The sequence below is a fragment of the Notolabrus celidotus genome, chromosome 10, assembly GCF_009762535.1.
Source record: "Notolabrus celidotus isolate fNotCel1 chromosome 10, fNotCel1.pri, whole genome shotgun sequence".
In the NCBI taxonomy this organism is placed as follows: domain Eukaryota; kingdom Metazoa; phylum Chordata; class Actinopteri; order Labriformes; family Labridae; genus Notolabrus; species Notolabrus celidotus.
In genome coordinates, this window is record NC_048281.1 from 26,516,358 (window position 1) to 26,529,719 (window position 13,362).

The 13,362-nt window shown below is 44.8% G+C and overlaps 1 protein-coding gene across 2 annotated transcripts in view; it reads right to left on the reverse strand.

The window, feature by feature from the left end:
* The window catches only part of si:dkey-100n23.5 (cyclic AMP receptor-like protein A), a 79,174-nt gene that overhangs the window by 15,462 nt on the left and 50,350 nt on the right, over nucleotides 1-13,362 (reverse strand). For both annotated transcript variants that reach the window (XM_034694463.1, XM_034694464.1), the window contains one exon: nucleotides 1,789-1,936. In XM_034694463.1, coding sequence (XP_034550354.1) covers nucleotides 1,789-1,936 — 148 coding nt within the window. The remainder of the gene's footprint in view (nucleotides 1-1,788; nucleotides 1,937-13,362) is intronic.

Here is a 13,362-nt window from a genome sequence, read left to right on the forward strand (position 1 = left end):
GTTGAGGCTTCAGCCAAATATGACCCTGACCCTGACAAGATCAAGGATGACAGGATGTGAGTCTCTGTTATCAAACCCATTTTTAGACAAAGAATCTGTATCATCGTATGCTGCATCTTTCTGTTGCAGTAACAGCTTTTTGGCTATGTGATCCGGATAGAGGTAGACCGATAAATTGATCAGCTGATTAATCTGTGTGATTAATGATGTTTTAAAGTAATCATGAGGCTGATTCAAATAAAACAATCTATTTTCTGATAACATAAATATCCCTGACATAAATTATATATCGGTCATGAGCAGACCTGCTCTCTAATCGTCGACATTGGCTCTTGAAAAAACAATATTGGTTGATCACTACTATCGATGTGGCTCCAAGGATGGGAATGTTGGTCAACTGGTCCCCTAGTTTGGTCTGGACTGAAATATCTCAACAACTACTGGATGGGTTACCATCAACTCCAATGACATTTATGTTGCTCGAAAATGAAACCTACAGGATTTCTATGCTTTCTTTGCAGCGCCCTCTTATGGTTGACCTTTTTATTCGACTAAAATATCTTAAGAGCAGTTGGATGAACTGGATTCAGCTGAGCCTTCATGTCCACCTCAAGATGACTTATCTTTTTTTTCTTTCTTCTGATTATTTTTGGGCTTTAAGCTTTTCTTAAATAAGACAGCTTGAGGATGAGAGAGAGAGAGAGAGAGAGAGAGAGAGAGAGAGAGAGAGAGAGAGATAGAGAGAGAGAGAGAGAGAGAGAGAGAGAGAGAGAGAGAGAGAGAGAGAGAGAGAGAGAGAGAGGGGGGAAATGTGTGGAGAGGACGGAGGATGACATGCACCAAATCATGTCAGGACCAGGAACCAGTGCAACGAGGACTAAAGCCTCTGTGCACATGGCGCCTGCTCTACCGACTGAGCAAAACCAGCCCCCGGAGATGACTTGTCATCTCTGACCTCTTATCTAACGGTACATCAAAATTTTGGCTCAGTGTTATGGTTTATGACTCGATATTTACCACAACAGATGACATCACCATCAGCAGAATTAGCACTCTCTAAAGTAGCAAATGTAAGTATGCCAAAACTTCTTAGATAAGGGAGCATGGTTTGATGGCAAACATTATAGCTGCTAATGTAAGCATGATAACATTGTGGGCATGTTAGCTTGCTGACATTCACATGATGTAATGGGGTTGTACAGACTCCCAAAGCAGCCAGTGTGGCTCTAGACTCTGATGCTGGAAACAGACCAACTTCAGGGGGGATGTCTTGCACCTGAAACTAAACGATCCAGCTTTGGGGCCAAGTTCAGTCGAGGTAGAGGACTCGTCCGTTTTCAAGAAGACAATAAAAAGTCCTTGTCTCAATCTTTCTCTAATACAGCTAAAAAGTTTCTGTAAGCATTCGGCAATAATGGAACATTGGTAAATAAATGATAAGCACAGCATTGATTGACAGTTTGAGCTTCATTTAGTGAGGTTGTTTTGTGCTGCGTGGATTCCTCTGCACAAAACAAAGGTATACAGATTTTAAAACCGCCAACAGCCCTTTCCTTTGCAGCTGCAGCTCTACATCATGCACCGAAGGATCAATTCTGTCTGCTGCTGTGGTGATGCTCTCAAAACAAATATTTACATAATGCAAATGGAATTTTTGTGGAAATGTCACCAGAAAAAAATAATGTGAGGTTGTATTTGGATATCGAAATGTGAAAATGCAAGCACATGTCCGTAATGATCCGGACGTCTGAGCTGGGTTTTACATGTTTGTGTGTGCAGCTGCTGTACCTGCATGCCAGTAGGGCTCAGTAGGCTCCACCAGTCTCTATCCAGACCAAACACAAAGGCATTGGCCAAGCCGTGGAGTGGTGCTGACAGGACGTGCAACAGGGTGAGAGGGAAAGAGGGATCCTTTGGGTAGACGGCATTATGAAGCCTGTTGGAAGTAGAGGGAGAGAAACAGGCGGAGGTGTTGAGTTCATCCATAAAAAAAGTTGTAAATAAAGAGACAACCTGCAAGAGAGCTTCAGGGGTAAGGGATGAAGTAATTGAAAGAGAAGTCTGAGGGAGCAGAAAGACAGCGGCAGGAGGAAAAAGGTGAAGACAGAGACAGCGAGAGGTTGATGGACGAAGTAACAGGAAGAGAGAGAAAGAGAGGGAGAGGACAAGTGAGTGACAGAGTGAGAGACAGGATGAGAACCAGAGGTAATGACAGCGAGTGGCGGAGGCAGAAAAGAGAGGGAGAGGAAAAGGGGGAGGGCAAGAGAGCGAGTGAGCTTTATATCAGCGTTTAAGAGCCCATTAGGCAGCGTGAGACGGCTGGGCTGACACATTCTTGGCTGCCGCTTCGACAGCACGCAGCACTTTACAAGGACAGGGAGAAGTGTAGCGCTCAACTCCCTTCCTCTCTCCTTCTCTCCCCCTTTTTTCTCCTCTCAGTTTCCTGCTTCTTCATCTCAGCTCCACCTTATCTTCTTCTTTTTTCACTCCATGCACATTTCCCACAAACAGCCTCCCCTCCTCTCTGATATCACTCCCGTGTCTTCGCTCTCATCTAGCTGGAGATCTCATTTTCATCTTGGGGGGTGGTCCTCAATTCTTTTCTTTTCAATTCTCCTCCCTGTGTCTATCGTTCCAGGAGCCGGGGGCATGACTAGGAGGGGGGAGGGGGTTGATGTTGTGTGGAGCGGCTGCAAACTAACGGCTGCCCCTGAGAATGATGCCGCTCAGCCATTAACCCTGGATTAACCCTGTATTAGCGCTGCTGGTCGGGTTAGCCCGCCGCTAATGTCTTTTATTGATCTATTAGCAGGAGAATCAAAACTGTGCACGTCTCACAGCTTTTTCCACATGTGTGGTGTCCCTGGATACAGTGGGCAACGTGAACTAAGTGGCCCCGGTGGTTGACCTCAGGATCAGGGGAGTCATCCGCAAGATGCTTGAGCCCCACAGGGAAAAGAGATACAAAACCAACCATTTGTATAGAAGGACCGCTGCTGTGCTGTGGTTACGAGCAGTTACATGAGACAACACAGTCGCTCTTTGCTCTGACATGTTTCCAGCGTGTTTTAATGGTAACTAGTTTGATGAAATGTTTTGTGTTAGCTCTACCATTAGCTTTTGAACTTACTTCCTCTTTAGCTACTTAACAACTGTGCTGCTTATAGTGTGACATCCCTGGTTTTATCACGTGAACAAACAAGCCTTGGTCGTAATTAGGGATGCACCAAAATGAAAATTCTTGGCCGAAACCAAAAAACGAAAATGAGGACGCAAAGGCCGAGAAAAGAAAACTGAAACTTATGGCTATGACTGTGAACTAACTTCACTAAAATCAAGGATCTCATTGAACATATCAGACAACGAGGGTGCATGCCCCTCATCTGGTTCAGAGAGACGAGTCCTTTTTTCCTGTGCTCTGTTCTCCTTCTCCTGCGCTGTGCACTTCTCCGTCTCCAAGCAGGTTTTCCGCTTCCATCGTGGCCTGGATCATTTCTCGTGCATGCTGCTTTATTCCCAAATCCAAGTTATGATCTTTATAACGCGGATCAAGTACAGTCGTGATGAAGTGCAGAGGATCCGAACAGATCTCAGTGAAACGTCTCCTGACAGACTCTAAGAGTGTACTTTTCATTGTTTTCACTCCGTGGTCCGTTGGCCCTTATCCAGACAAGCGCATACTGGCCGTGGTTTTTGCTTGCGTCATCACAAAATTCTGTTGTTTTGGTGATAAAAATCTTTTGGATGAAAATCTTCGGTGGCCGAATTTTCGATGCATCCCTGGTTGTAACAGTAATGTCAGCCATGATGGCACAAATGAAGCCCTAACCCACACTTAAATTAAAGCCAAGGCTGTAACTCCGATTATTGGTACAACCAAAACGCCTATAATCTTCTACTACCAGGATGTAAACAAGCACAGCTGACAGACGGCATCTTGTAGCACGGTGTCTGTATGGCAGCATTCTGACCTTTAAAATGGAGATAGAGTTGTATGTAGGCTGAGTCTGTTTAAACAGCCATATAATCATCTGACTGGAGCAATGAGTAACCACCACAGGCACATGGACCCTAACCTGCTAGGGGGATCGAGCTTCACTTAGCAAACCCCTTTCACATCCTCTGTTCAGCCGTGTTATAGAAACTGTGCTCAATTTTGAGGGGGGGTTATTTTGAGTGTTGTCTTGCCTTTGGATTAGTCAGTTGGGAATTTTACTTTCACTTTAACAACAAGGAAATTAGTCACTTCAGAACATTTCTAGTTAAGGAAGTTGTTACAGCTGTAAAGTGTGTTAAGCAAGGATTCAGAAAGTATGTCTGATGTGGAACTGTCATTGTAGTTATTGAACTAAAATTGGTAGCAGAGGATGGTCGCTGGCAGAGTTCCACCCTCATTTTTTATGAAGGTTGGCAAAATTAGGTCAAAATTTGGAGGCTAGTTCCCAACTTGGAGAAGGAATAGCATGTATTGGCAGTGGTATTTTCACTAACAGGAAGAGCGAGTAAGAGTGCACTGGAAATCCCTACAGAGGATTTGAAATAAGATTGATGGAATGACTAAACTCCAGACTCTGATTTTAAAAGAGGAAAAGGCTTCCAAGTATGAGGCGTTTAGAGTTAGACCAGAGCAAAGGGGGAAATTAAGCCTGCGCTCAAAGGTAAGAACAACACTGAAAAAGAAAGTCTGGAGGCAGCTGCTACAAACTGTGACACCTTAGTCACCAGAGCAGCCTAGAGTGGTAAGCTTGGTATTTCTGACACAAGAAAGACACACCAAATTAAGACTTGTGAAACCCTTTAGCTGAAAATTGCACAAGTGGTTACCTTCATAGACAATGATACAGCTGTAGAGGGTGTTAAGCAAGGTTTTCAATGATCTGTCTTTCATGCACTATCGTAGTGGATACTGAAATTACACTTCAGAACTCAAGAAAGTATGAGTGTAACTGTCTGTGAGAACTTTACACCCCATGTCTCTTTAGTCTGTGCTTAACAGGGAAACTGGGACCTTTAAGTGCTCCTTGCTCTTCTTCAGATCAGTAAATTAAATCTTAAGGAGCTGGTATCGATAGTATTGAGCCACCTTGAAAAGAGATTTTTAACCTTACTCTAACTTTCAATAAAGCTTAAATAAAAAATGTATGTGTTATTACACCGTTGTTACATCATTACTGTCTACTCCTGAAGACCAGGGGCAGACAAAAGTTGAAAAAGACAGTAGCTGCTCACAGAAATGTTGGTAACAGACCTGTCTTAACACAGAAAATGACTACAATATCTAAAAATAACGACTTTGCAGGGTGCATTGTCTGATCACAGCAGGGACCCAACTTCTCTATATTGCTTTTATCCAAAAGCCTTCCAGAACAGTTCATAAAAACGGAGTTCCATTAAACTGTTCAGCCTAAATAATTTGTGAAATAGCGTTTCAGAAAATGTGGCTCAAACAGGCGTAAATAGAGTGTATGTTGAGAACTATTTTCAGCTTTTGGGGAAATGCTTTTTATGATTCAATAGTGTTTACAGCTCATGGATGGAGCCTCATTCACTCAAAATTAACTCCAGTGCCTGTGTTCATCATACAAAAGTCGAATCCAGTGAACTGTGTGGATAATAGATTGGCTTTTCAAAGCTTTAGGACATCAAATGAGAGCTTGGTTACTTCAGCAATGCTGCCGTTTAGCAGAAAAAAAGGGAAACGGGAAAAAAGACAAGCACCTATGACTCAAGAAGAAGAGGTATGTCTGCAACTGGAAATAAATGACTGTGGTCATAATTGGAAGGCAAAACTAAATAGGATTGTAACGATTTATCTACTACATCAATGTATCGATTTATATTCCTATGATCCGACTACATCGATCTGTGCTCGGCAAGTTGGCCTTCAGGACGACATATATCGATCTAACATCGATTTAAAAGGTAATGAATCGATTGTATCGATACTAGAAAATAATGCATTAGATTTAAGCACGGCAGACTTTATATGGATGTGTTGTTTTTGCACTTTTAATGATAAATACGTTAATCGTTACTCAATTCAGGCAGCGTGTCTGTGATGCCATGCAACAGCAGACAAGAAAAAATAGCATGGTGGATGGCAGGGGAGAAGCCAGCAAGCGAGAAATTATCAAGCCGTCATTGCGGTCCAGTGTGTGAAAACACTTTGGCTTTTGCGAAGACGGAGATGTTCTAAATAAGTCACTCGCTGTTTGTAGGATATGTAAAGGTCAAGTAAAGTACCACGGCAACACGACAAATCTATCCAACCACCTACTAAGGCACCATGGGATTTCACACAACGCCGACCATCCAGGCACCTCTTGCAGCATTCCCGCTGCAGCAGCAGGTCAAGGTAACATCAGGTCTGCAGAAGACTCAGGCCTCGCCAGCATGTTAAGTCAGAGACGGATTGAATTTTTGGCTAAAAAGTTACTGAATCAATTTCAAGTCACTGAATCGTTTCGGATCGTATCGTTCTAAATGAACCCATATCGTCCTTTAATCGTATCGGTAACCACAAATCATGATATGAATCAAAACATTGTTAAAAAGAATTGTTACACCCTTACACACAACTGTTCTCTCTTTAAGAATGGAACTATGAAGTGCTCATGATTGATTTCACCGTTTAAATCCAAGACAAGAGTGGAGCAACGTGTTAGGGAATCAAAAAAACTCCCATTGTGGCAAGTTTATTTTTTGAAGGTGTGGGATGAGTACCCCTCTTTCATCCGTCATCTCCTCCACATGATTTTTGCTGCAAAAGCTACACACTGAAGTAAAGGTTAGCTAGCTGGCTGGTTGCTTTGTCATCTTCTGTTGCTTCTCCTTTTTAGTCTACCCTCCACTTTATGGCAGTTGGTAACCAGCATAAAGAATCATTACTGTTCCCTACTAAGAACCAACTAGGTCCATGGTATAACCAAATTTTTAGCACATTATCAATATTTCTGTCTTTTTCTTAATATGGTTATCGTCAATACCAGTATATTGTGACAGCCCAAGAACCGTTAAAACAGTAAGGTGGAACACTGCAAACTTGATTTCAGGGCCAACAATCACATGCTGACAGATGTACTGTTACTGGGCTTCCCGCTTTAGAATCATAGACTGTATAAAATATGGACGTAGTATCGGTGACGTCACCCATCTGTTTCTGAAGGGTTGTTTTGAGGCCAATCGGCGGCGGCAGCCATATTGCTGCTGTTGAGCGATTGTGACGTAAAGAGGTGGAGTTTGAGCCTCCTCGCCAACAGCTTCAGTGTTCCCATCTGTCAGTCAAGTCAGCTGTGCCTCTCATTGGAAGACTCAAAATTGCCCCGTTAGAAAAAAATTCACCCCCCCCCCCCCCCCACAGTGTGTGTTGATCGAGAAATGAGCTATCCAGACTACACTCGTCTTTTGTACCAGGCTGTAAACATGTTTATTTCTGCTGTAAAGATCATCTTTTTTGAATTGGTGTGTATGTGGTTTCAGGTACTTTCGGAGCCAGCCTCAAGCGGATCCTCCATGAACTGCAGCTTTTAGCACTTCCGCATTGGACTCATATTTTTAGACTGGAGGTTGCCGCTTGTTTAGAATAAGGCTAACTGACATGACTTTAGATGTCTTCAGTGTTGACATTTTTTATGGTTTTCTTCCCAGCTCTACCCAGTCCAAATGCAGGATTTTGAAATGACAGGATATAAGCACTTTTACTTTGTCAAACTGAGCGAACAAATCATTAAGATCTGGCTTTTTCACTTCTTTTAAATCCCCAGTGAGAGCTGCAGGTGAACAGCACAGAAGATGATTATGGAGATTCATCCACAAATCTGGTTATAATCCTCTCTTATCCTCTTTTGCAGCACAGGGTTGCAAGGTTTATTTGCTAGTAATCTGGCTCCACTTACTTCCCCATACCTTTTTAAAAAAGTTATGACAGGAAAGAAACCGCAAGTTGGGTTGGACGGCCTCTAATGAAAACCTACCTGCTGTGAGTCATTCTGCGCACCCGTTTCAGCTAAAGCTCTAAATGCAGCTTAAAATAAAGCCAGCAGTGCAGCTAGTGGAGCGGAGAGCGCCGTGTCCTGGAGTAAGGACCCGTTTCAGAGCGGCGTTGCCTATTTTCTGGGTTAGCCTACTGCTGTATCTCCGAGGGCCAGACCAGCTGCTGCTCACATTCATTTCACTTCCCATTAAAGGTGAAATAAATCAGGAGTCCCCACACAACCTCCTTAGAGACGCAGAAAACACACACACATGCGCGCAGAGGGAGGAAGTCGGACACATGTGGACATGTATAAACACACACGTCAGCGCCTGTGTGTGTGCGTGTGTGTGTGTGTGCAGAGGTGTGTACATGCAGTATAACCTAGGTCATATGCATTGAGGATGTCGGGAGAAGGAAATGCAGTGTGTATGAGAGTGCGTCTGTGTGTGTGCGTGTGTCTTTATGTGTGTGTGCTGCTCTGACAGTGCAGCGCAGAGAGTGAGTGGGTCTGTGTGAAGGGGGGCTATTTCTGGCGTCTCAATTTTTTTTCCTGCTGCCGCAAAGAAATGCGATCGGCGTCCGGGAAACGAGAGCTGGCAGCAAGCAATCATCTGCCTGCCACACACACATACACACACACACACTCGCACAGCACCTCGCAGCGCCGAGCAACACGCGCCATGGCAACGGAACAGCCGCAATTAGAGGCGAAGAGCCTTTCCCCTCCATCGAGGGAGAGACGGAGAGCGAAATGAAAGGAAGAAAGAGGCGAGAGAGGGAGAAAGAGAGACAGGAGAGGGAGGAGGGAGGGGGAGGGGGGGGGGGCAGAGACGAGTGTCAGAGAGAAACAGGAAGGAGAGAGGGAGAGTGGAGGAGGAAGGGAGAGCACGATAAAGAGGTGAGAATGTGAGAGAGTGAGGCTGTGAAGGGGAACGAGGGCCGAGAGCAATGGAGGAGGAGGAGGAGGTGGAGGAGGAGGAGGAGGAGGAGGAGATGGAGGGTAAAGGGCTGAAGGAGCGAGGCTGAATGGAAAAGACTAAAAAGCAGAGGAGGTAGAGAGCGAGGAAGAAACAGAAGAGGAGAAGGAGGAGGAGGAGGAGGAGGAGAGGCATCCAAAAAGACAGATTGCGAGACACGAGCGAGACAAACAAAAGCGATTACGTGCGAGAGAAACCAAGATAAGAGAAGAGGGGAAGAAAGAGGAGACGAGGAGGTTAGATAGAGAGAGAAGGGAGAGATGGAGAGACGAGGTGGAGGCGTGCAGAGGAGGGAGGGAGGGAGGGGGAGGCAGGCTGTTTCTCCTGTGTGAGCCGGGCTAATGAAAGATGAATGAGGGAGGCAGTGGTGGGAAGGAGAGTGTGGCTGCGGGCGATGCCTCACTGAGCTGCTGCTGCGTGTGTGTGTGTGTGTGTGTGTGTGTGTGTGTGTGTGTGTGTGTGTGTGTGTGTGTGTGTGTGTGTGTGTGTGTGTGTGTGTGTCAGGGGTTTGTGTGTGCGTGTGTGTGCGGCGTAGTCGAACGAGTCTCACAGTTGGCTGACTGGTGTTGGACAACAGGGATGGTATTGTGTATACTGTATGACTCAGGAGCAAACGGTCAGCAACAATAAACACACAAACACGCTCAAACACACACACACACACACACGCAGACACACACACACACACACACACACACACACACACACACACACACACACACACACACACACACACACACACACACACAGAGCACATACAGTGTGTAGCTTTAAGGCTAAGTCTGCCACCACCTGTTAGCATGCAGTCAATCATTAGCACTCGCACAGCGCCTCTGTGCCTCACTCACGTATTCAGACCTTCCATCTATCATGCTGTCAGTCACTCTTTGAACCCCTCTCACCCGCCACCCTCTGCGCAAAATCCCTCATCCCTGCCTCTCCCCATCTCCTCCAATATCCCGCCCTGCCAGTCTACACCACTTTCCAGTCATCAGTTCCCCATCATCCTCCATCCTCCTTCACCTTTTCGTCAGCCTCTAATTGTTGTGCCGCGCATCCTCAAAAGCCGTGAGGGGAAACAGCTCTGAGGACGGGAACTCCTTTTCCGAGAGTGAAGTGCGGCCAGACGGAGAAGTCATCCTGACCCTGATCGCACTTCCTCCTCTCACGGGCTGAGTGCCCGACTTCTTTTTTTTTTTATGCTTTCCTCCAGACGAATCACATGCTTCACAGTGTCAAAACAAGGCCCCAGTGCTGCCTGCGGCAAATCTTAAATTGTTTCAGACTCGGGAGGGGTAATTTTGCCGAAATGAGCATAGTCCCACAACTCAGAGTGAGGTCAATTCCAGGTTTTGCTTCCTCTTAATATGACAGGAGATGGATACTTCCAGAAGAGGTTGTGAACTTTTTAGTTGAAAACTTAAGAGTTTCCACTACTCTGCTACAAGATGTTTGACTTACTTTGTGATGCTTACTGTAACCTGAAGTTGCCAGAAAGCTCATTCAGGAACATTAAGATGTTTTGAATGCATCTGAAATAAATGTATTTCTAACACAAATATGACAAAGATTTCTCTGGCTTATAAATCACCTTGTGGTCACCCAATGTATCATATACCCCTTTTCGACGGAGGCAGTTTCAGGGAGGGTTCGGAGCCAGCGCTTAATTGAGAACCGTTTTTTCAAGTGAACCCGTCCAGAAAAAACAGTTCCAGAGCGGCTCCAACTCTTTGCTGGTCTAGAACAGCAAACCGCTTACGTCAGGGGCAAGGGGCCGGGTTGCCCTGATCAAGAACACAAACCTAACGTGTTTCTGCCATTGTCCTGCACCTGGCCACCAAGTTTTTGACCTCTTATTTGGAGCCTTTGCCAATGCACGGTTACATTTTCACAATTAAGGGAGGACAAAGGTTCTAATGCTGACTTTTGTAGGAACTCTCCCCAGAGACGAAGGGAGGAACTCAGAGCATTTCCACTGCAGAGAAATTAATATTTGCAATATCTGGGAGTCAGATTCTAGAATGAAACGCTCTCTTGGGGCATCGTCGGTCTAGCGATTTAAGCGCGCGCCCCATTTACAGAGGCTACAGTCCTCTTCGCAGTGGTCGCAGGTTCGACTCCTGGCCTCTACCATTTGCTGCATGTCTTCCCCCACTCTCTACTTTCCCACACTTCCTACACTTCCTGTCTCTCTCCAGCTTTCCTCTCCAATAAGTAAAAAATGCCCTAAAACATAACGTCAAAACGCTCCCTTGCTCACTCCGCCCATGAAGCGATGGTGGCCTTTGAAGACAAGAAGTGATTCATCATAAAGACGATCTTCTATTTGTCCATTTGAAGTTTTTTGCGCACAACCACCATTCTTCTTCTTTGTCTTCCAACCAATGCATTTCACTCCAGGACTCACTTAATACAAAACATGAATGTCACTAGTTGGTCCATTATGTGCTACTATAGGAACATGGCAGTTCAAGGTGGCGCCCTCCATGAAGGGGCCCCCGCTCCTATGTAGATACAAAAGTCTCAAAGTAAAACGAAAACAAAATGATTGTTATACTCAGGTGATTATACACTAAATTAAACATACTTACAAATTGTATCTATCCCATTACTACCAAGTCTGTTCTGATACATTGTACACACTGCCCCTTTAAAGCTACAATGAGGAACTCTTACACAGTTCCCATTTTGGCAACCCCAGTGGAGAAAGCAGTACCTCTTATCTCTTAGCTAATCATGATCTGTGCATGTGTAAGCAGATTTCTTTGAAGAACAAAATCCTCCTCCTGTCTTTTAGTGATAACTGCTCCTATTACTGCGAACCTTTATGAAAATGTAAATAAAGGTACTTCTAATGTGAATGCTGTAAATTTGGCTGACACTGACATAGTGGCAGCTGTGACAGGCAATAAAATATAAAGCATGTTCAAAGGTAATCATCTGCTAATGGTATGGTTTGCAGGTTGAAAAGAGGCATGAGTTAATTTCAGTCTGTTTCATTACGAGCCAAAAACTCTTCACAGATGAAACACAGACTTATTTATATCGTATGTTCATTTAGTTATGTTTTCAGCTTTATTGCAGTGTCAGTTCAAATGGGCTGTTTAAAGTGTTTACTGTAGTAAATTTGGGCCAACAGAAATGAAGCTCGGCCACCAAACTCAGATTGCCGATGAGGCTCATGCTTTAAAATAGTAGCGTCTATCTATGTAGCATTTGATCAAATGCAAACAGTTACACCAACTTGTAAGATCCTCAGTTCTTTTTAGTACTATGTCTTATCTTTACATTATTTGATTTTAAACCATGTTCAGAAGTCTCAGCATTATCACTGGCACTATGCAAGACCATCATGTTAAAGACGGAGCTGAGCCCGAATGGATTTACAAGATGATCCATGTCCTGACCCTTGCCTGTGACCATGCGCTCTGGGTAGTGACCGAAAGGCAGCTAAGTTTCCTCTGAAGTGTGGCTTGGCTCAGTCTTGTAGATAGGGTGAGAAGCTCAGACATCGATGGTACAGCCTCTACTCCTTTGAATTGAAAGGAGTCAGTTGTGGTCGTGTGGGCATCTGCTTTCGACGCCTCCTGGACGAGGCCTTTGCGGCACGTCAAAGTGGGAGAAGACGGGAAGGCCCAGAGCTTGCTGGAGGGACTACACATCCCAGCTGGCATGGGAACACCTCTGGATATCCCAGGAGGAGGAAGAAGACATTGTGGGGTAAAGGTAAGTCTGGGTTAATTTGCCTAAACTCCTCTCATTGGAGAAAAAGGAGACGAGGACGATGGATGGGGCAGCAGACGGGTGGACAGGAGGGATAGATTTAAAGGGAAAAGATCTATAAATAACTGATTTCTTCCACTCAGTGACTGACAACAAATCAAGAGTGGACCTGACATGTGGACACACTAGTTCAAAGAGTTCTGATGGTGGTTAATTTGTCTCTTATGCATGTGTCGTGGCCTTCAGGACGCAGGACAGACCCTTCATTGTTCAGAGGCAACATGTGATCAGCCACTCCATGAGCATACCGCTCAAAGGCTTGTGAACTATCTGCAAGAATACTGTGTGGATAATATGGATGTGTCAATGATCTTCTTTGATCACTGGGTAAATAGTGTGGGAGCTTTCACAGCTAAGACTCCAGATTTCTTCTCAAGTGTTTGTGCAAAAATTTCAATAAATATCTCCAGGAAAGGCAAAAAACACAAGAGCATGCATGCATGCAGCAAAAAAAGAAATTCACACATTAACATGTAAGCTTCATGCATGCATCTGAACGGTTGCACACGCACAAACTTAGACACACGAAGACGCACCAAGAGACCCTGGGGACCAGAGCGGCTACCACTCAACAACAGAATAAAACCCAAACAAAGAGACATCCTGTTTCCCGGAACACAACACCAC